The following is a 24,004-nucleotide window of genomic DNA, read 5'->3' as shown; positions in this document are numbered from 1 at the left end:
GGAATGTCCATTGAGAAGGAAGAAAACAGCCCTGCACTCCTCTGTGATTGGGACTGACTGTGTTGTTGCTGGGTGGATGCTGCGTGATGCTGTTGCTGCTCCTGCTCCAGCACTGTGATGTTTCTGTTCCAGATTGTGCTGACTCACATTCAAGAAAAAACGATACATAGGCACAATGCACTGTAACTTTTTTCCTTTCCCCCAGTAACCTCGGTAAGTGTTTGATTTCTTTTTCCTCTCTTTGGCTAGGGTAGTGCTAATGTATCTTTACAGTTAGAATTAATAGGAGGGGGAAAGGCAACCTTGTAAACAAACTGGTAGCAGACAGATTAATCAAGGAGAGAGCATTTAAATGCACCCTGCTGTTTGTGGTACATCCACCTCTCTCTAAAGCTGATCAATCCTGATAACTCCTCCGTCTCTACAAACTACACTTCTTAAATGGGAGAAGTGCTTACAATGCCCATTTACAACTGTATTCTGTTTAATTAGTCAGCACAGCCAGTGCTGCAGGGACAGATCACTTGCCTTTAAAGATTTGAGAATGTTAATAGTACAGTATATCATTTTAATTATTATTGGATTAATGTTGTGTCTCAAAGAACATCTAATGCAAATCACAAGAAATGGCCTGAAGTGACCCAAGGGTTGTGCTTTATTAGAAAAGTAATAGGTCCATTGCTTAAATACAAAGAGAGGTTCTTTCTTCAAATGTCACTGCACTGGGCTTCTTCGTGTGTGTATGTAGAAATTAAATCCTTTTGCTTCCACCTTTGTCCACAGAAAGTTTCTGTAGCTCATGCACTAAATGGCTGAGACAGTAGCTGTAATACCAACAGATGAAGAGGAGATCCAAAATAATAGTGATGATGAAGATCGATTTCCTAATCATGATACTGTTACGGCGTCCCTTGGTTGCTCTACCAGCCCTTCGTTAGCCAGCCTTAATGAAGACAGGGGAAGCTCAACGGTGCCAGAAAGATTGTCTGTCCTCTCCAGCAAGGCCATGGCCCAGGTAAAAGCCCTGACTGGTCCAGAGGTGGCTAGTGGTGGCCAGGCCCAGAGGACAGCCTCTGGGTTGGCTGAGCATCATCTGACAGCTGTAGATGTATCATTAGGTGGCTTGTTGTACCCTGTGGTAGTCGGTAGCCTGCAGCCTGTGGACATTGCCGCCCTGTGCTCCAAAAGCTCGAGTTCAGAAGTGCTGCAGGTCCCAGGGGTGCTCTGTGAGGCTGGCGAACCCCCACAGGCTGGGACTGACCAAAAGGACTGCTACACACAGCAGGCAGGGAGTGGCACCAGTGGCAATACTGCCTCTTGTAGTCTGGGCCACGTGATTTGGATGAAGAGCACAACAGTAATGGAGACCTTAGAAAATAAGAAACAAGAGGAAAAGGAGAAGTACCGCCTCCAGCTAGCTATGTACCGACGGCTTCTGTTGTTGCGCTCCATCAGGAGTTTGCATAGGCAGCTGGAGCAACAGCAGGCCAGGTTGCAGGAATGCTATGGCACGGTAATAAATACCAAGAAAGAAGTGTTGAAACACATTTGCTCAGCCTCGCCCTCACCTTCGCCGTAATCATGTTGCTGCACGCAAAAATGAGCTTTGCAACGCCACCGGAGCCGCCAGCAAGCTTGCATGCTACAGGGGCGGTGTCCTCATACCCAAGGGTATGTGCCCATGTGCGCTCAGAGTAGAGAGGAAACAGCAATAGCAGCAGAGCAAGGAGAGATGAGAGAAGGTAAAGTGTGGGCCCCTGAATTTATCTGGAGGAAACCAGAGCAAGATTGAACCTGTGCAAGAAGTTGACTCCTGATGCACACTCAAAGCCTCAAGCTGAAATAGAATTTTTTTGGCATATAGGTTTGTAAAAAGAAAAAAATCATCACAAAACTGGGAACTTAGTCTGACATCTGATCCATAAAGGTGGTCAGATACAGGGTTGCTGCTTGCTGAATATGTGGTATGATGCATCTCCCTTCTACTTTCAGTGTAACAAAATTTGAACAGAATGAGGGTTTGTTTTCCTGCAAGAATACCTGAATCTAGAAAGCCAGGATATTTGGCTTTCTAAATTCAGGTATCCTTGCAGGAAACTCAGACTTGATCTACCTACCTAGCTGCCTGTTTTTCACAAAACTGCTAAGGCCATTGTACATTTGCAACCTCTACTTTCCTTTAAAATTTATTCGAACTGATCAGAAATTATCGTGGGAGGGTAGGACAGTCATACGCACAGGGAAACAGTACAACTGTCTAAGCCAGATTTCCTCAGGAGAGCAAGGTAAAAACAAAGGCCTTGTAATCTGACGTGGCATTGGAAACCCAGGCTGGCAGCACCAGGGGAATGTTTGAGGTCTGCACAATTATTAATCTACTGCTAACTCCCAGTAGCACTAGCATCTGCAAATCAAGCATATTTTGTGCCTTACTGCTGTCATTTAATGGAAGTTGGTGACAATTAGCACTTTCTATCCAGGTGTATTAGACATGTGGAAAACCCTGTAGCACTGTTTCTCCAATTGCAAAGTTAGGATGCCTGCAGGGAATTTGATGTCAGTATGCAACAAACACAGGGAAAATGAAAGCAAAAATATGCAACTTTTTTTTATGCATTTAAAAGGCAATATGAGTCCCTATTATTGAACAACAAATTGAATAGTTTTAAGATCTGAAGCAAAATATGATTCAAGAAGAAAAGGTACAAAAAATTTTCTCTTTCTAGGATTTAAAGTGGCATAGAAAAATCTCATTCTTCAGATGTTTATTTCTGATCATGCCACCTTTTCTTTTGCGGGTGTTTTTCTCTTTTAATAACTGTTTAAGTAGATGAACAATCAAAGAGTTTTTTGGTGGTTTTTGTTTTTTTTTTTCTGCATTGAAAGACAAGTCTATTATTAATACTCCTATCTTTCTAGAATTTCACATATATTCTAGAATATATGTGCTATATATAGGAAACTTTTTATTCTCACCTTTTTTTTTTTTGGTGCATATGGGAAAGGGGTGTTGGTCTGTGCATGCACACACACCTCCCTGTATTCAAGAGGTTATGAAAGGCTGGTGCTTCTTTTTTTTCTGTAGCAGAAGAAGGAATAATGTCTTAAAATAATCTCTGCTGTCTATGAGGAGTTTGGTTGATTAGATTCACATACACACATCTGTGAGCAAGGTATTGAAGTAATTCAACAAATGAAGTGCAGCACAACATTGTCATTATTCCGTCTTAGTATTTCTGTGCACCCAAAATTATGGAAGCCCCCTGGGTATGCGCAACCTTAGATAGGTTCATTCATCTCCTTGGGCCCTTATGTAGCTTCTCACGCAGCATGAACTAGTAACTTTGAATGCAGAATTACCATAGAAACATCCTTGGCATCAAGGAGATATTTGAAGGAGCATCCTCTCTGCCTCATTTGGGGAATTCAGGTTGCCAGAGGCCTTTAGTGGGCTACGGAAGAGAGCTGGGGGTCGCATGAGACTGAGAAACATTACTCCTGAGCTCTGACCCCATCTAGCTCTCTGCTCAGCCTTGGGAAAGCTGTTCTCTCTCAGCAGTGCAGGTTTCCCAAAGAGTGCTTAAATACCAAACTCATCTCAGAGGTAACCTGTTCTTTCTCGACGTACCTCTCAAAAAAGAACGTTGATCATGGCCAACAGGGCTATGTAAAAATTCTTTTATTTCCACATTTATCCCACCCCCCCACTATTTCGTGAACTGCAAAAGCCTTTCTGCCATTGGTTAAGAGTGAGTGTTATGTGAACCGAACACAAGCAAACCACTATTATGTCATCTCTCCTGGGGAAAGAAGTGTTGGAGAAGGATCATAACTCAAAAATATTACTGCATTTTGAAACAAAATATCAAATTGTTTCCTTTAGGAAGACAGTCAAAATGAATATTGTTGTTAATCTTGGTCAACTTCTTTTGGACTGAAAAAAATTATCTTCTAAATTACATTCAGGTTGACTAATACTATCATGTAACTTTCCACTGAAATAAAATAGATGAACAAAAATATATTAAAAAACCCGAACAAACAAAACTACAAAAACCTCTGATAAGACAGAGTAACTGCTGTGCCTCAGTAGCTGCTGAAGTACAGTATTGTCCTGCATTTGATTTAAGAATGCCCTACATTACTGCTTAGAGCTACCTAGAGTGTCATTTGCATTTAAGAGTAGCTAGAATAACATTAAAGAATACTTCTCACATAATACCCACTGCAGCAACAGTTAGTCTATCAACCTGTCCAATTGTAAATTCTTTGTGGCAAAACTGTGACAATCTTTGTTTTGTACATTTCATGAAATTTCTTGATCATAACTAGGATCAGTAGATGCTTCAGCATTATGAATATTAAATACTGAAAGATTTGTGCATGAGCAATGCTGTCTGATAGCTGGTAGGAAAATGAAGCCAAGACTTATTCTGTGCATGCTCATTCTTTCCATCTAGTACATTTATGGATACATGCAAAATAAATGTTAACTGAGGAAATAGCATCAGTCTTTGCAACAATTTGCTGTTTAGCTTGTGCTTCTGGTGTGGCTACTAATAAGTGAAGTTGGACAAACCAATTAAACACAATATGATTTTTAAAATGAGTTTGTTTTAGAAACTTGGAAAATGTGGCTTCACAGCTATGTTTTTTCCTTAGATATTTTTGTATGTTTTGGAAGTTGAAGGCCAGTGAGAAAGTGACAGAATGCCATGGGTAACTCATGGAGGTGGTTTCAGGCACACCAGGCAGAGCAACAGTCTTAGATTTGATGAAAGTCTGTCCTTCCAAATTGTTCAACCTCCTTATGTGTTTAAGAGGTTTGGTAGTTTGGATGAAGTTCAACTAAATTTCTCAAAATTTGTATATTTATCTAAACTCAACTCACATAGGTCTCACAGGTCTTGGGTACTGATGACAAAATAAGTAGTTTTGGAAGGGCCTTTCTCCCCATTATCTTTCCTGTCTTCCAGAGCCTTTCAAAACAACGATGTCCATGAAAAATCTTTTCTGCAATTTGACAGTTATGCTACCTACTTTTATAGCAAGCTTGAAGTTAAAGGCCTGAGCCTTAAAGTCTTGCTGCTCACCTAATTCTCAAATGGTAGAAAATAATAATGGGTTTACTATGAAAGAGTGGGATATTTAAAAGGTGTCAACTCTCTTGGAATACTTGCTACCACTAAAAAAGTTGTAGCTTGTGCCTACCTAAAACCAGAAATCTTCAAGAACAGAATGGAGTTATGGACAATTAAGTGATGAAATGCATTACTGATGTGTTCTTCCGCATCTCCAGCATTTCAGTTAGCCAAACTAAACTGCTGCCCTGGAGACTCTTCAGAACTGTGGTTTTGCTGTTTTTGTTGTTGACAGTTACGAGTCAGACAAGATCAATGGCCCACCTTAAAATGTTCAATTATTACCTCTTGTGATGGAGCTGTGCAAGGGATTAGTTCAGTTCCTCCTTCCTGAGATTTTCTTGTGTGTCTATCACATTCCCTTATTAGGACAGTGAAGATTTTACCAATTTATAGTAAATTTATGATATTGTGGCAAACTTATGAGCCATGCAATATTAAATGCGGATCACCCTGCATTGTTCTTTAAACATTGAAAATTATGGACTCTGGGCATAAGCGTACAAAAGATAGATTTAAAGATGAGGTTGTTTAAATCACCCCTGGATCAAGTAGGCTTGGAAAACCCTTTAGAGTCCTTGTTACAGTTTATTTCTATAAATGTTGTAAATCTAGAATATAAATGCATTGGAGAGCACCTTTTGTTTATGACTGTTGAAAGAAGTGCAGTAATGCAAAGGTGGACTTGGGATATGCTTGAATGGGACCCTGCTCCAAATGCAATGAGTAAGGAGTAAATGTTCCTTATTCTTAAAGCTCACAGATTTGGATGAGCATGATTGCCAAAAACCTGGAGGCTGATTGGATAATGGGAGTGACTGGAACTACAGGAAAAGATGTCTCAGAGTTTGATTTTTAGTGCAGCATGGAGAATTACACACTGCACAGGTTTTTTTCTTCAGTTAAAGATGACCTTTTCTTTTTCTCGCTCCTGAAAAAAGGCCTTTTGGATCATTAGGTTAGATGGTGCTAAAAGTTGTTTGTGTAGCTGCAGTACATAGGAGTTGACACCTATCTCTGAAGTTGAGTGGCATTAGTTATTGTTGCCAAAATTCACACGTACAACTTACTCCTAGACCTGGTTTCTATCTAAATTGTAACATACTGAAGTTGAGTGTCCTGCTGACTTTCAGTGACACTTGAACCAAGGTCAAGAGTTTGAGGTGGTATGCCTTGTTCAAGTCCCTTCTCAATTTTGATTAATTTTTATCTCCTGGTGTCTTCAAACAATGCCTTGTGTGGTACTAATCTTTGTCTTTCTGGCAAAATGTTTGGAAGACTTGAGAGAAGAGGAAAAAGGCCTTCCTATCAGTCTCTTGTGCTATTGAAGAAAGGGGAGGTAGGTTTGTTTTTTTTTAATTTAGTGAAAACTTAAAGCAGGGGAGGCTGTCCTGTGAAAACACTTTTGGAGGTTTCACTTAAATGTCTTGAAAATAACATTTCCTACAGCTGCAAGTAAGTTTCCTTAATTGTATTGTTCATCTTTTCACACAATTTTAGCCAAGTCTACAAAACAAACAAAAAAGTTGCCTCCATCTCTGACAAATCAAGTCTCTAAGTCCCCAGCCCAAATTGACTTCTGTGTGCATGAGTGGCAAGGCATTCTTGAGAATCTCAATAAAAGTTACATTTTCCCTTTGATGGGTGGGGGTTGGAAAGGAAAGGGAATGTGTGACCATTCATCACAGCTCCAGGCTCGTTAGTACCCAGGAACTTTCTACTCTAAATGACAAAGAGTTTCACTGTCACCAAAGAGAAATTGCTGCTGACCTTAGACCTCTTTTTGGAAAGTAAAATAATGGAGCACAGGAGCAGAGTTTGATATTTGACCGAATTCTACACAATTATCATGCATGTGTATATAATAAAATTAATTCTGTGTCTCTGCATTGTAGCCTCCGGCAAGCAGCGTACAATCAGTTTTGTATGTATAATAGATCACAGAGTTGTTCATGAATAATACAAATGCATTGAGCAGATACTAGTGAGTGAGGATGTTTGTCTTTGCATGGAATCGAAGTGAACATGTAATATTGTGATAATATATATTTGATGAATTCAGGTCTGACTTGCCTTTGCCATAGCCTGCTAATTCCCCGACAAGGGTTGCCACAATAATTGAGTTTCCAATAACATTATGATTATTTCCACATGATAATTTAATTGTAGGTATTTTTTAATATTGTAATAATGTAGATTTGTGATTATTATGCATTTGCATGCAGATTTTCATGGTGTCTTGGAGCACATCCCTACATTTATAACTTAATTTCCTATATTATTGCATATATATTTTGGGATGAACTCATTAATGCAAACAAAAAAAAGCAGGTCTTTTTGGTCATTTTGCCTTTATTATAAATGGCTGAAAGCTTTGCTCATTTTTTTAGACCAGTCTAAACAAGTGAATAAACAAAAGACAACTCTAATTCATGGATGGATTAATTTGAAATAATAATGTAATTACAAATCATGGCAGATTTGTCTGAGGCAATTGGGGTGTAGACTAGTACAAATTTTGCTTTACTGAAAAAAAGCTTGTTTAAATGAATCACCAAGTTTAGTAGAGGCTGTTTTCCATTCTTCCAAATCCCCTATATTAGGTGATGGCAAAGTAACACTGGCTCAAAATTCATGAGTGCCTGTTCAAATAGGTATAACAACATGGAAGCTGGAACATCTGTACCTAGTTAGGTATTATTTTGGCAAACAAAGTAAGAATAGAATTGTGTATACAGTCATGACACTGGTAGGGATTTTAATGAGTTAAATTGTCCACTCTGGAAAGAAGTTGGTTGCTTGCCTGATAACCACCTTCAAACTACATTAGAAAACCTTGCCTGAAATTTGGTGGGACAAAGGGAGGTAGAAATGAACTGTGTTCCCATTAATTGGGGCACACATTCGTATGATCTTGTGAGCATTCTGCTTCAAATCAGAGAGCTCTCTTCCGGGGATGTGGAAAATTCAAAGAGGAGAAAATGTCTTTAGCTAAATACTTCTGTTTTGAAGAGAAAATTTTCAGAGAAAGTGACACGGGCTTTGTGTATTGTTCATTCTTCTGGTACCTGTAGTTGGAGGAATGTTCACCTTTATCTGTAAAATCTCAGCTCTGCAAATTGAACTGGGGTCACAACAGATTTCTTCGTCTATCTGTAGCTGTCAGGTTGGTTTTCCATTGCCTTCATGACAGGAACATGCAACAGGAACTAGGCGAACAGGCCTGGTCCAAATCTTCAGACATGGAAGTTTAAAACCGGGGGCTGGAATATATAACTCTCTGCTATCCTTTCAGATTGCTCTTCAGTGAACATTGGTGCTATTGCTTCCAGAGTAGTTTGGTGCCTGGTTTCTGCTTTCAAACATATTCCTCTAAATTAACAACAGAAAAGACACAGTGAGATTAAGTCCCTTCTCTTTCATCTTTACTTGTTCTGTGGACTGAAGCAGAAAAGTGGAAGCCTGATTTAGGCAGTCAAGAGAGCAGTTATGATTCTGCAGTATAAGATGGTCTCTCTAGGTTTTGAAGCAGAATGACTTCTTGTATAGGTAAATTAGATTCTGTCCTGAAACCCATTTGATCCAAGTCTTTTGTAAACTCCATATCTTACTAAGAAGCACCTTGGCAACTGACTTCACTAGAAGCTGTAAAAGTATCAAAACATGAAGGTGGTCCCACCGGCAGAAGTTCACTAATCTGTACCCGTGCCTTGCTGAGATCAGGTGATAGTTCAACACAGGGGATCTGGAAGGTCAGTCTGTTATTTTTTTTCGTAAGGAGCCACCAGCATAAAATTAAGGATATGTTTTACCCTGTGGAAATAGATCTTAAATGATCTCAGGTGTTATTTGTCACAGGTAAAGTACCATAGACTATAAATGTATCATTCTCTCTGTAAGTCCTCGATGCAATTTATAATCCTTCTTGTCATGGAGAAACTTAAGGTTGTTTCAGATACGAGGTTATTTATACTTGGATGATTGTCTCCATTACTCTATGTTCCTGATGTTACTCATACAGATATGATAGGTGGGTACATAGAATTAGAAACAAGCCCGTTGAAAAGCACTGATTCATGTTATGTTCATAAGTAATTTTCCCTGATGAAATAAATTGAGACTAAAATTTTATAATACAGACAATGTAGCTGTCCTGGCCTCTCAACCATTCCAACATCACAGAGGTTAGGCCTTGGAAGAGCTCAGTTACTTTTCTACCTTTACCTGATGGGTTTTGAACTTGAGTCAGAATTGCTCTAACATTTTAAATTGGGGAAAGTGGTGTGGAGTTCCTCAGACTTTCCTATTAGTGCTGCTTCTCATTATGTAAAAAACCTGAATGATAGATAAGGTCCCTTCCAATCCAAACCGTTCTATGATTCCATGTCTTTTGCTTTTCTCACAATATGTGACAAGAAAATGTTTAATTTCAGGTCACTTGGAAGGAAGGTTTCTTTTGACACAAAATCATTTGTTATTGCTGCTTTGTTCTTCAGCTGAAGGGGAAAAAAACCCCACCTTCAGTTTTCTTGCAATTGTTTTTTTCCATTTGTGCAATTGTTTTTTTCCATTTTCCATCTGTGAAGCAGTGAGACTGTGGAATTTCTGCATGAGGCAGGGGATATGTTCTCTCGTGCACAGACCAACATTTCCCAGCTTATTCTTAAGGAAAGCATTCTTCAAAAATAATTTAAGTAAGGAGGTATTTATGTATTGCCCATCTTCTCTAGTGCTTGAAAAATGCGTGGTTCATGGCCACTAGTGGTTCTTCTCATAGTGGGGAAGGTTTATTGGCCATAATCCTGGAAGTCTGGCAGTCCCCTGTGTGTCAAATGATCACTGATTGTATTGGAAAAGGATGCTTCAGTGACAGCAGGCAGCCCCTGGGCAGAAAGAGGTGTCCCTTGTCCCTGAGCAATAACCTGTATGGATGATTGAGACTTGTTGATAGACCTCCATGGAAGTCTTACCTAGTAGTAAGAGCTTAGCAGTGTCTGACTTAGTGAAGGATCTCTCAGTACAGGATGCTTGAACTTGATTTGTTACTCTCATCAAGAGGGTATAAAGGTAGGCAAAAACTGAACATGCCTTGAGGCCCAGGCAGATGCAGTTTTTCCACAGCCTCTGTCTTATGGGAGGGAAAGAAAGAAAAGGCTGCTAGAATTTACAAAATATAGTTATTGACTAATTTCTTCATCAGCAAGAGCTGTAAGAAATCAGTGAGGTCTCTCCTGAGAGACCAGTGGTGTCACCTCACGTGTCCTCAGGGTGCCAAATGGTATAAAACACTCACTTTGAAAGTACTGCACTGTGATAAGCTTTAACACCCAAGGGATGCATTGTGTGTACATTTTGTTATATGTAATGACACACTGAAAGGGCAGTGAAGCTGTTAAGGGAACACTGCATGTCTAAAAAGAACTTATTTTTCTTTCAACCAATAAAAGAAGGAAAGACTCTTTCAGAAAAGCAGTTAAAATAATATCATTTAAACGTAAGAAGTGATAAAATACCAGAGAGAATTCACCTGTCAGATGAAGAAATTCAAAACATGAAGTCTTCTGTGTAACATACACATTTCAAATTGGACCATTTTCCTGATAAAGCAATAGAACTCTACCAAAAGCTTTTAAAATAGTTGATATATATACAAAATTTTAAGGCTGACACAACCATCAGAACAGCAACAATTATTTAAAACAGATTTGAAGAATAAGGAAAAAGAATGTAATTTCTTGTAGTCATTCTAGACAATGTATAAGAGGCTGTGATATTCAACAAGACCAAAGTTGGATGTGAGATTCTGGGAGTTTTTCAGCAAAGATGATTTTGTGGAAATACAGTTCAGTGCATATAAAAAATACCCCTAGAGGTGACTACAATGCTAACAACAATATTTTGAAACAAAGCTAAAAAAGACTCATATTCCCTTCAATGTAATTCCATGTGGACATATTCAAAAATTCTGTACAACCTCAGTGTGCTGGGGCCCATTTTCCACTAGAAATACTTTTATCTACAAAACTTATGGAAATGTATGTGAATGTTTTCATGTATTTCCAATACAAAAGCCTTCCTTAAACTTGACACAGAATGATATCTGACTATATGAAATCCCAGTCAGCAAGGTGACAAAACAATTGGGCAAATGCATTTCTGATGAACTTTAAATGTGAAATTTAAATTGGACAAATAATACATTTTATATTATTTAGAAATAAACCAAGGCTCATAAAAAATAGAAAAATGAATTGGGTAGGATGGTGCAGTTGCATCTACTCTTACCTCAGTTCCATCAATCACTGTCAGTTAATTATCATTAAGATTGCATAAAAAAAGGCCCCTGTGGGAGTAGGATAGGCTGTGAGTGTCATTCTTTCATTAAAAACAAGATAAACAATATAAGCCTTGTTTTAATTTTTGGTTTTGTTTGTTTTGTTTTTTTCATTTGGGTTTTTTTGTATTCAAAGAAATTATGTGAAAAGATGAATCTTGAATAATTGTGATGAGAGTTACCATATGGATTGCAGAGACAAGGCAATAGAACAAGGGATTCAAAATAAAGTTGGTTCTTGTCAGGAAAATTTTAAAGATTTTAAATTTCTTTCATTTTTTCTTTTTTCTTTCCTTCCAAAATTCAATAGGATTTCCCTTTCTAAGGTGCAAAACTTGCAGGATTTTTAAAAGAAATGCTTGCTTTTTAATGAGCTGTGCTGTTTTTACATCACATGGGTTTATACACGTAGTTTAGAAACCTTCTTTTTCAAAAAAAGTGTCTAAAATTTAAAGTCACATGACTCCAAAAGGTGATTCTTCAACAGAACACGAGCCAGCATGAAACTCACTATGAGTTGAGAATGCAGAAATTTTTGGAGCTTATGAGCTGATCTGTGGGGCTCAGCTCATGAGCACTTAACTAATGACAGAAATAGGAACGCAGTAGTGGGCAGGAGAAGATACTACTATTTCCAGGGTGCATCCCTGCACTGCTAAATAGCAGTTCACATTGTTAAAAGAGTCAAGGTTTATTGATAGTGCTCACCAGTATCCCAAACACGGGCTGGTACCTGAGCTCTGTGAAACTTCTGCCTTTGATATAAAATTGTTTCTGTCAGCTTGTGCTTACTCAGCCTGAGGATCACAAGACTCTCCTGGCCAAACATCTTCTCTGCAGAAGGTGGCTGCAGAGATTCAACTAAGATAAACTAGCTATGATTTTATATACTTACATAAATTTATATAACTAGAACATATATATATCTTATAAATTATAATTTGTTTATTGGCATTATTTTGACCAATTTATATAGATATATAAATTTATACAAATTTATATAAATACAATAACATGCATTTTTTGCATCTTTGAATAGTTATTTGTCATGGGAAAACATTTGTGTTATAGGTAATATCTTTTGTTTGTTTGCTGGGCTTTGGATTTAGTTTTTTTTTGAAGTCAGGCTTCACTGTTAACTCTTTTTTTCCTCCTAAATGACAGAAGTGCCTTAAGAACAAGAACAATTTAAAGTTTGAAGCCTTCAGGGCCAAAGGCTTCTCCGTTAATCAAAACAATGATTAAAACATCCCAAAACCTTGCACTTGGAATTAGCCACATTTTGGGCAATTGCTCAAATGAACCTCAGAGCTGGAGTCACGTAAATGCAAGTTTTCCCACACAGATGTCAAAGAAACAAAAGGCCTGTAAATGTCACCACCTCAAACCAAAATGAAGTCTTTAACACTGCTGAGTAATGGTTTCTAATGAGGACAAATGACTGACTTAAACTAGAGCAAAGCTACCCTATTTAGGGCTCTTCAGGCTGAAGGCAGCCCTTCAGGACAATTCATCTGCTCCCTGTCGACCTCCTCGTCCTCCTGGGAAAGCCTCTTTGCCCAGACCCTGACTGTAGACTGTACTTAGGGTGTGATGGGCAGCCAGATGGTCACAAGTTAGAGAGACCTGTGTGCAGATCAGGTCAGGCAACTCACGTTGTCCATGCACCCTATTTTATTTTATTGGGTATGTTCTGACATGTCAGGAAAGATTATGCTTTGGATAAAACCTTATCAAGTAAGCTCATTTTTACTCCCATATCATTGCTCCGTCCTGAGTGGAGTTTCTTCATTATTTAGTTGTTGGAGAAGGAAGGTCCTCCAATGCCAATTTCATTTTACAAGGTTGGGCCAATGTTAGCATGTCTGTAAACTAGAAGAAAAGGGAATTAGGCCATAGCAGAAAGGGACAGTGCATCTTGAAAGAAAACTAAGACTGAAACCCTAACCTCTCCTAATTTACATATGGTGACATTTTGCAGAAATATTGTAACATTAGCAGTGGCATAATGAAATTCTGCCTATCAGCCGTGGAAGGAATAATGTTACTGTAAAGGTAACCTGTCCACAGTTTGTTATCAAGGAAATATTCATGGCAAGAAACATACATATACCAATGAGTGTTAAGAACAGTAGTTTTTCCTTATATTTTTTCCTCATGGGCTATCCATCTTCCCCTCCAGATTTACTGCATGATCACTCCCTTTACATGCTAATTATGTGCAGCTCTGGTGAATTTGTTAGTAGTGACACTTTGGGCACCCAGTGGGACTGCAACTCATTATGTGGCAATGTCCAGATATATCAGATATTATTAGCTGTCATTAATCTGCTGTGGAAACATTGAGTGCACAGCCAAGAGAGAGACCAGGAAATAGAGTAAAAATGAAGTCTGCAGCCACCCTGGCCCCCAGAAGGTCAGAGGGCAAATCAGCAGGGGAGAAGAATACACCTTAAAATGGCCAGTGCTTAGCAGTAGATTTTTAACCCATTGTAAACCAGCATTTTTAAGAAGAGGAAAGACAAAAAGAAACTATACTGTTTGTAGTGTCTGTTTGGCTATGCTTTACTGATGGAAAAAGGAATACCACATCTCAAACTGTCTTTTTTATAAGCTATTTTCTACAACTGAATCACAGCAATAAAAGTGCGTGAATAGGAAGAAGAGTGAGCAACATGCAGTATCTCTCTCAGTGTGGATAGCCCTCAGGCATAAAGCTTTGAAATTAGGCACGTGTAACTTTGAATAGGATTAGGTTCCCCCTCCATTTGAAGGTCATATTTTATAGAACTGGATCTGGTAGTAGAGAAAATCCCACAGAAATGGAGAGGTTGCTCTCACTGTTCATCCAGTCCTGGAATTTGCCCGTATAGGTGCAGCAGTTTGCCTCTAGACTGCAAATGCAGAGCTGATCGACCTCTGTTACGCAGCTTAAAAACACAAATCACAGTAGGTTGCATTTTTGGCACCACTCCTGAAAAACAGTCACTGGTAAAAGTTACATATATTTGTGCTTGTGCAGCATTTATTACATCTGCTTGGAGTGCAGAAATAAAAACGAAAGATTCTTCCCAGAAAACTCCATAGTCTTTGCGATCTCCAAGATGACTTGCAGAGTACTGCCCAGGACTATAAGAAGAAGCATTTTCTTTCTTTACATCAACTAGAGAGGCTGGAAGAATCCAGTCAGGTTTCAAGATGAGTCTTCTCTGGTCTGAAATTAAACAGAAAACAGCAAAGTAGAGATTAGGAATCTCTGAGTTTAATGGTGATATATTTATTACCTAGACAATTTCCAGAGCAGAGGAAAGGTAATAGGTTGGTTAGTCTGCGTGTGTCCGTAACTTACATGTGCCTTTTGCTACTGTCAAAGGGCACTCTGAAAACTCAGTGACCTTAAAATAAAAATAAATAATAAGATAGGGGGATTTGAGATAGAAAAAACTACATCTTATCAAAGGAAGTAAAAGTAATCTTTTGTTTCCAAGGTTACAAGGACCTACGCTCCCTTATCTAGAAGCTGCAGTGCTTTTGTTAGAAGGTTTATACAAAAATTAAAGAAAAGAAATCACCCTAAAATTCTTCAAAAAATGACAGCTTATACTTGTTCAGGGAAGCTGGAGTGAAGTTCTTTATCCAGTTGCTTGGAAATTTCTCAGTGAGCCACCCATCTGAATTTCCTGAAGGAATTTGGGAAGTACCGGTTTTATTCCCATTAAAGTGGTCTAATCTTATGCTTCACAATTTTTCACACAATTCACAATGAGGGTAATAACAGGAAAAAAAAGGCCTGATGTTTTATTTATGGACCTATCTTCAATTTGACAGACTCTGATAAACCCATGCAAAAACAACTACCATGGTTAAGCTTTAGGTTGTCTTAAATTCTGCACGATCCCATGAAATAGAAAGTAGCATTAGTATTTGGTGAAATGGTTCCCATTAATACTTCTCAAACTAACAGCCATTCACGAACTCAAGTTCTAGGAAAAGATTCAAAAGTCATTTTGGTGTAATTGTGGGGTTTGCAGAAATACCCTGAAGTGCTAGGAAGAGCAGTGTTAGCAATGGGGCAGGTGGCGAGTACCTAGGGAAATAAAGAAGAAGCACTTTTATCCTTGGTCTTGAACCTTTGCAATTTTGGTGTTCAGGAGGATTGGTTTATTTTTATGTGAGAACGATGTAATATCAAAGAAGAGTTACAATTCAATGGCACTAATGTGGACAAAAAAAAAAGGCATGAGACATTCGAAGTGCTGTATGAATACATTCAATAAGTTGGTGATTCTTTTTTAGTCTTTTTCTAGTGTTTATAAAATTCTACAAATACAGCATACCTTGCCCTTTTTCCAGTGGAGGGGAATAAAAATTTATTCCACTTTCTTTTTCCTTTGAGTTCTTTGGATAACTGAACATGAGGTGAATACTGTTTTAGCAGTAGGTTAACGAGTGTTAGGTCAGGCTTACAGTGGAAAAATTGCAGTCAGCCTCTGTAGTTCTGTGTTTGCCAAATTTACACTGATGTTATGGTAGGCTCACCTTCCCCCCCCCTTCCCCTGTAGAGGAACATATTTGTTATTTGCCCATCAAGATTATGCTGTCTTTTCAGTGCCTATGTTGCTCCTTAAGATCCTGCAGGCACTTATTTTCACATTTAACATGATTCGCACGAGTAAGCCTCACTCAACTGGTAGAATTAGTCAGGTGTAAAACTCTGATGTGTGTACTCTGTAGGGCTGGGACCTAAGCAAATTCCACACAACACAGAAGTGTGTTACATTTTACAAAACTCCATCATTTCATATTCCATTGTTCGTAACAAGATGAAGATGAAGAGTTAGGTCTTATCTAGAGAGACCTGTATCAGCAATGCTAACAAAGATATCTGCACAGCTGTCTTTGATATTTATTGTACTGAAATGGTGCACTAAATGTTAAGTTCAGTCTTTTAAAAGATGATATATATATATACTCTTCAATATATATATACAGAATTGTTTTCAAAGTAAAATCCTAGGGATAGGTTTAAAAAGATTGATAAGTTGTAACATAATGGCAGGTCATCACTTGAATTTGGAGTGTGCAGAGTGCTGGAACTCTCTTTTCCTCGAGACTCAGAAAATTCAGAAGTAGAGTGTAAAAAACCCTAGCAGCAATTTTATCTTCCAGGATGAGCATGAATACCTCTAGGAATATCCCACTGATTTGGATTTTTTTTCCTTATCTGCTTTGTAAAAGTTAGTCATAGTTATAGATTCATAGTGTATAAAGTGGGCAAAGTTAGTTGTAATTAAGACTATATTCATCTTTCTGAAAGTTAAAAGCGACGTCAGCTCTGAACTGATATATCTGCCCAGGAGCTGCGTGTGAGCTGTTAGATCATTTGCTAATACTGTCAGATACTGTGAGAGAGCTGTGCCTCCTGAATTTTAGGGTCTACATTTCCTCTGCAAATGCCTGCAAGTGGCAGGGCTCTGTCACAGCTCTGTTCTTCTTACCTCATGCAGCACTTGCCATGTAAACTTACCCCACTTCATGTAAACGGCAATCATTGCTTAGGATGATTCACTGTTTTTGCGATGTTTGCTAGGTGAAAATGTAAGGAGAGATGAGTTAAGCTTAGACTCATTGCGGTTTTCCAGATGTTTCCTGGACATTTATTCATTATCATTGTCACTCATTTAGGTGACTTAGACTCCTGCAGAATAAGGTACTAGTTAGCATGAGTGAAGAGGGGAGAATCTGATCTAAAATTATGGAGCTGTGAGTTGTCATTAACATTTTATTTAAAAGGATTCTGGTGCAGCTGAGACAGGAACAAGGAAATGCAACCAGAGCAACAAGACCACCAAAGCTCAGGGCAATATTTCAAGGCCACTTCTTGAAAAATCTAAAGATTTTTACTATATTTTCCGAAGTCACAGATGTTTTTTATTATTGCTAGTATTTTTATTTCATTAGCACTAAAAGAATGGAAATCAGAGCCCTTTTGCTGTTTTTCTATCTAGAAAAAAAGGTAGGAGTATTTTGAACCCCAGGAAAAAATCAACTTAAATGGATAAAACATTATCCAAGATTAAACAGAGACTGTTTCAAGTGTGTGGAATGATGAACATTTGAGAATTCACGTTTCATCACCACAAATCATTGCAGAAATTTTGTTGCACATGTCTATGCATGTGTCTGCCTGTTTACATGTGCAGAAAATACATATCATTGGATCAAGAGTGAATAACAATTCGACAAGCCTCCACCAGACAGTTGTAACTATTCATTTCAGATAGAAACAAATTATTTCACAACAAAATACAGATAAACAGACCTTTAAATTCACTTGAATTTCTTTTAGAGAGAAGTCATATTATGCAGCACCAAAGCATAATAGTTTCCTAGATTTATTGTAATATGTTTCTAAACACATCAGGTGTTTACTGAGGTTTAGTTTCCTTAAAAGCATTGTGGTTATGCATTCAAATTTTGACCCTTGTTTCCAGTGTTGTAGAATCAACTGCCTCTGGAAAAAAAGAAAAAAAGAAAGAAACAAACAAGCAAAACCCCCTGAAGCAACAAAAAACAAACACAACTAGAAACTCCAAAACAAACAAAAACACTGCTGAAGTTTTTTCAGGAGAAAAAGATTTAGAGGTTTTGGGGGACTTTTTCTATTCCCATTAACAAAGCCAAGGTTCTGCCCTGGTGGCCTGAACCTGGATCAATCTAGCATAATGCTGCATTAGATGGATGCCTCTTCTGGATGTGTTAAAGATCCTAGTGATCTCTCTCACTTTCTTCCTCCACTGTGTACCCAAATCTACCCTTGTTTTGACAGCGTCCCCTTTTGAACAGCTTTATATGATTGCTTCCATCCGCAGGATACTTTATTCAAGTGGATTTGCCACAAGAGCACTTGCCCATTAGCAATCTCTTCTGCAGCCTGCTTTAAAATCTGCTTATAGTTATGGCCAGATAAAAGCATGTGAGGTCAGTTTGGTAGAGCAGAGACAAATACTTTAACATAAGGTTTTCTATTCTGTGCGAGCAGCTAATAAAAGTGCCTGCAGGTGTTGAGAATTATCCTTCTCTTGGAGATTTCTTCGCAATCTGAACCTAATCTTGGCAAAAGCTTTGGCAAGGATATCTGGCACATTAATTAAATTACTTTCCCACCCCCACAGGTCTTATGCTGTAGCTTTGATTAACCACCTCTGTGCCCAGGATACAAACTGCAGGATAGACATTATCAGTTTTGCAGGTGTATGGATGCTAGAGATAATATGGGATTCCTTCTTTATCTGGATGGATGCTCCTTACTGTTTCAACACTACACAGCTTTTCCTTTAGCTCCTGCTACTGGGATCCTGCAGGCATATTACGAGATTTTAGTATGAAGACCTTTTTATTCAATATGTATCTCTGGATGGCCTTTGCTGAGAAGTTTCAGATCCTTAGGGGAAAATGTCTTACTCCTCCAAAGCTCCCCCTCTATTTAAATGGCTTTTCCTTGCTGCAGTATCACAGCTGTGACACATCAAAGCTAGTAGCTGGTGTGGCAGGACATGCATTCCCAAATCAGCCTCAGTGACGAAAGGTGATTTGCAGTGACAGGTTTCATATCTTACGGTGTCATTTTCATGAATGACTTGGTTAATTAAATTTAATGTGGAACAAGAGCTTGCTTACATTCTACCAGGCTTAAGATGTTCTTACTCACACCTTACTTAAGGAACAATCCCTACTGTTGAATAAGGGCTCCAGGATTTAGCCCTCTGTTAGCAGTCTTCCATAAACCCTTTGTTTTCCTAACATGTTAAAAACCAAGGCTTAATGGGTTCACGATGACATCAGTTATCAAGATTTGTGTGGTGTTGGCAGATGTTGAATTTTCAGTGGAAAACCATTAAACAGATTTGAGTCAGGGCAAGTTTCATAACATGCACGTATTATACCGGTGGTTACATGTGTTGACTTCAGCTTTATTTATTACAAAAGAAAACAGGCCTGTACTTATACAACAACAGCAATGAGAAATTAATCTTCTGAATAGGAAAATCAGTCTTGTCTTGTTAAAGGTACTCAAAGTTACTTATTGAGCATGCTGAGTTTGCAAAAACTATGTCTGCAACTTTCAGATTTAATAAATCTAAAATTAAATATTAAAAAAAATAAGAAAAAATATTTTTGGAGACCTGGGGTTGTTTTTTTTTAACATCTAGTGTAAAGAAGGCCCTATTTCAGAAAGTATTGAATGTTTCATTCTTTGAGAAACTTTCTTTCCAAAATGTCTCAAGTTGAGTGTATGTTATTTTCATATCTGATTAGATTTTTTACTTTTGAATGGTCATTGCCTATCAGCTCAGAACATATCAATTCTGTACTATTTCTAATATTCTTCAACATTAAAAAGTGTCTTTTTGTCGTATGACAACAAAGTTTTCCCAGTGGTATTGTCTAGACCATCTAGTGATGGTGTCCAGGCCTACATGTGGCGTGAAATGCACATAAGAAATATATTCCAAACGTTGAAACAAAAGACATGGGGAGAAATGATTTTTTAAATAAAAGCAAGATCCTATGTAGGAAAAAAAAAAGAAACCCCCTAACAAACCAAAGTGATAACAAAAACAAAAATCAAAGGAGAGCACTTCCATTTGGTGTATATAATAACTTGAAAGGAGATGTTTTTAGTTGCTGCAATGTTTGGTTCACACATTAATTAGGACTTCAATTTGGAGACTTACTGGTGCAGTGTACTGAAACAAAAATGTATTGTGTCTCACTTTCTATTTGACTGTAAACAAGTTGGAGACTGTATTTTCTTGGAAACTAAAATTCATTCAGTTGTTATGAATTACTTCAGATTCTGCTTATGCATTAGAGGCATCTAATCAGTCCTTTTTGTTTTACCATTAAAGTTGTTCTTATAGTGCACCTTTTTCACACTTGAATTTGGTCCTGAGCCTCTGATTGTTAATGCTGCTGCTAAGGCATGAAGTTTTCTGAATGCCAAAATTCATGCTGACAGTAACTAGAAGGTTACAAGGGGTACATCAATTTTTTTCAGTCTTATGGTGCACTACATAGAGAAACATTAGAACATCGAGGGGCAATATTGCACTTCTGTGTGTTTAAAAGTAAATAATTAAAAAAGAAAGGGAAAACCTAACATTCTGTCCTTTTAATGAAGGACTTAATTTTCTATTGGGTTTTTTTAAAATGCTTTGAAGAAATTTTGCTTTTGAATATGCTGATTAATAAGAATTGAAACACTTTCCAATATGACTTTTATTCAGAAAATCTTAAAAATAATTTCACATTGAAATATTGCTTTGATATTGTGGGATTCAAACAGATTTTTAATTGTTGTCAGCTTTTCAGTTTATTTTCTTCCCATTTGTCTTATTCAACATTATAGCTGCACAAAATAAGATCAATGTGTTTTGAACAAGCAATGAAATTTTCATTCAGGGACAACTTCACCATTTTAGGTTTTGCTCCGGTTTGGAACAGGGCCATTTTCTTCTACCCTGAAGTCCTGAATAAAATAAAACTTTGACTTCAGTGGAGGGCTGTTTCTCATCAGGCAAACAAACAAACAAAAAAAATCCCTGACTGGGTGCACACAAGGCCGTAGTTTCTTCATCAGCACAACTTTCCAGTTTTTACACGAAACCAATCACCCGATAAAAAGCTTAGGGCAGATGATGAGCTTTGAATTAGGACCTCAGTTTTCACCAGCTAAAGAAAAAAATTATCATCCTCAGATGCGAGCGTGCAAAAGAAAAACATTCCTTCCCAAACTTTTCAAGTAAAAAACAAATGATGAAATGTTGGATAATTATGATTTCATGAGTTACATGATCTCCTATTTATTACAAATGGGTAAATAGAAAGATTCTGATTATTTACATTGCTGCCCTGCCTCAGGTTTATGCCATTTATTATAGTCAGTAATGTTTATAGCAACTTTTTTCTTAACAATAATATTTATAATATTTTAATATGTGTGTATGGAGGGAAACAGTACATGAAAGAGTTTCAGTGCAAATAAACCTAGAACATTTTGCATTTGGAACTCCTCTGTATTATTTTAGGGCCTCAGTCCTCAAAACAGTTATGCTTAACTTTATTCACACAATTCCAATGGAATACTCATATGTATAAAGCTAAATATTTTCTTAAGTGTTTTCTTGTACGCTTTCCCATCCCACCCTTCACTTCCTGAGATGCATGTGTATGGGGGGGGATAGGTAGTCTAAACAGATTCCTGAACACACTGAACTCTCTCTTCCTTCTCTGGAGCATGTAATTTTCACGAAATAAATATGTAGGGTTTTGTGCATGAATGAATGTATAGATATTTGTACAAGTATTAATTAATTTATTCCTTGGGCACCAAGGAATTATCCCTTTTGCTGCAAGGGCAATTTGCTGTCACACTAAGCAGAAGGTAGTCCTTTCCCAAACAAAACAAACATAGCATCATTTTCAGCTATGTGCTGAAATGTGTTATCAGTATTAAAATGTGTTAAGCATGGCATCATTACTCTAAAACCAGCCACAGAGATATAAAATGCACTGTGAGATTGCAAACTGAGCACAGTTTGACTGTAGGACACCCGGGTAGAGGGGTTTTTGTATTAGAATATACATTGCATTTATAATGCCTTCTTCTCTATAATGTAATTAGGATTTTTTTATGAACTGGTAAAATATAGTAAATAAAGGACTCAGGGGATTTCCATATAGCCACATTTATTCCCACACATCCTTCCAAATCATAAGTGGTTGTCTTCCTTAGAAATGGATTAGGACAAATTGCATTAGGACACGATTGTGAATCTGATTAAGGTGGAACCATGATCAGGTTTTTTCTTTTGGGCAACCATGTTTTCTTATAACAACCAGAAGACAAAAAAGCCTTTGGCAAGATGTTTCAAAGGCCTTTCTCATATACACATAAAAGCAGTTTTCATGCTAATTCAAGAATTGGTCCACACCTATAATTTCTTTATATAGCCAAGACAAAGCTTTGGGCAAAATTTTTCAGTAGTATATATTTCAGATACAGATTTGTGGTTTCAGCAAAAGCTTGTAAAAAGGAATTTCCATGCATAATTTTCTTAAGGAGAAGACTCTGAAGGCAAACTGCAAGAGAAGCGAAAGATCAGGCATTGATTCCAAATTGGTTAACGGAGAGGAACACTGAGAACAAAACAATCCTCAGTGGAAAACTGATGTAATATATAGAATAAACACCTTTTCAAATGAACACACTCTTAGAAAGGCCTCAGCCTCTCCTTGTCCTGTGTTAGCAACTGGCCCAAACAGTGCATATTATGTGCACAGAAGGAAATTAGCATGGATGTGTTCCGTTGATACACAGAACTGGAAATGTTTGGAAAAATCACAACTTGGCAACAAGGGCTTTTAGTTTCTTCTCCACTTCTCCTTATTTTTTTTTTTTAACAGTATTCTCAACCCCATACAGCTAAAGAGAACTTAATTGCAGTGTTATTATCTTTGTGCTGTAGTCAAATCTGTTGAAGATCTGTTCCCACTCAATAGAAAATCAGGCAAAGGAGTCCAGGAAACCACGTTCGTTTGCCTCTTTGCATCTCTGTGGTATATGAATGTATTGGTCTCTTGAACTGACACATAGGATTCAGCCAAGAAGTAGGACTCCACCAGAAGTCTATATAAGTCTATATGAAGGAAGAAATTACCTGTCTCCAAGGTCTAGTGTTTAGTATATGAAAATAAGGAGAATAGTTGGGTCTAATGAATAAATTCTGGAAGCTAAAGGAGCTCCACAACCTTCATGCTTACAGTAGTATCAGTAATTTTACACTGCCCAAGTAACTCTAGCCATCTTCTTTAGGGCTAGGCTTACTGATTTTTACTTGTTTGTTTGTTGGTTTGGGATTTTTTTTCCAGTTTAGACCAGCATCCAGTGATTTGTATTTTAAATTGTTCATGTTCGACTTGATATTAGCATTGTTTTGGCAAATATAAGTAAGAATCTGAATTCTTCAGGTGTATAAAGCAGGCAGAGACCAGACAAAATAAGAACAGATCTGAACCATGGTCCAAATTTCAGGGTGTACCTATCTGAACTAGATTTTTCCTGAGGATGGAAAACATCTAACTGTCTCTTGTCTGTTGTTGTTGGCAACTTACTCTGGTTTCATCCAGAAGCTGAGGGCCTGACATGAATGTGTGTGGAAGCTGGAACTATTGACCCAGCAAGTGAATCCTCACCATTTTTCCAGGCTGACAGTCCTTGGGTACCCTTCCAGACTTTGCAGTGTTTATACAAACTGAGTGTCTGAAGCATTTGGAATTAGTTACATTATTTCATAGTCTGGTGTAATAATGACCAAATGCAAAAACTTTTTATTGTCTTTTTCTTCCCCTGGTACTTTCAAATGGATTTGCTCACACCTGGAACTGTGAGCACAGCTAGAGGAAGATCCTATTCAGAGCGACTGAAAGCCAGCAGTGGTGGGGCACACTTCTGGATTTCTTGTCT

General features: G+C 37.8%; 1 protein-coding gene across 2 annotated transcripts; it reads left to right on the top strand.

Moving 5' to 3' along the window:
* Window positions 1-23,994, top strand: LOC114000641. Of its 2 annotated transcripts, XM_039386752.1 has the most exons (3): window positions 1-213; window positions 784-1,513; window positions 23,935-23,994. In XM_039386752.1, the coding sequence occupies exons 2-3, from the start codon at window positions 809-811 to the stop codon at window positions 23,962-23,964; spliced, it is 735 nt and encodes a 244-aa protein (XP_039242686.1). In that variant the 5' UTR covers window positions 1-213; window positions 784-808; the 3' UTR covers window positions 23,965-23,994. The 2 variants fall into 2 exon arrangements, with proteins under 2 accessions (XP_039242686.1, XP_027600896.2); XM_027745095.2 differs by lacking the exon at window positions 23,935-23,994 and having other exon boundaries at window positions 784-7,125.
* Window positions 23,995-24,004: the final 10 nt, after the last annotated feature.

The sequence above is a fragment of the Pipra filicauda genome, unplaced genomic scaffold (genome assembly GCF_003945595.2).
Source record: "Pipra filicauda isolate LSUMZ 115617 unplaced genomic scaffold, ASM394559v2 scaffold101_size5749837_pilon, whole genome shotgun sequence".
Taxonomy (NCBI): Eukaryota; Metazoa; Chordata; class Aves; order Passeriformes; family Pipridae; genus Pipra; species Pipra filicauda.
The sequence above is the reverse complement of the archived record's forward strand: the minus strand, read 5'-3'. Positions and strand labels throughout refer to the sequence as shown.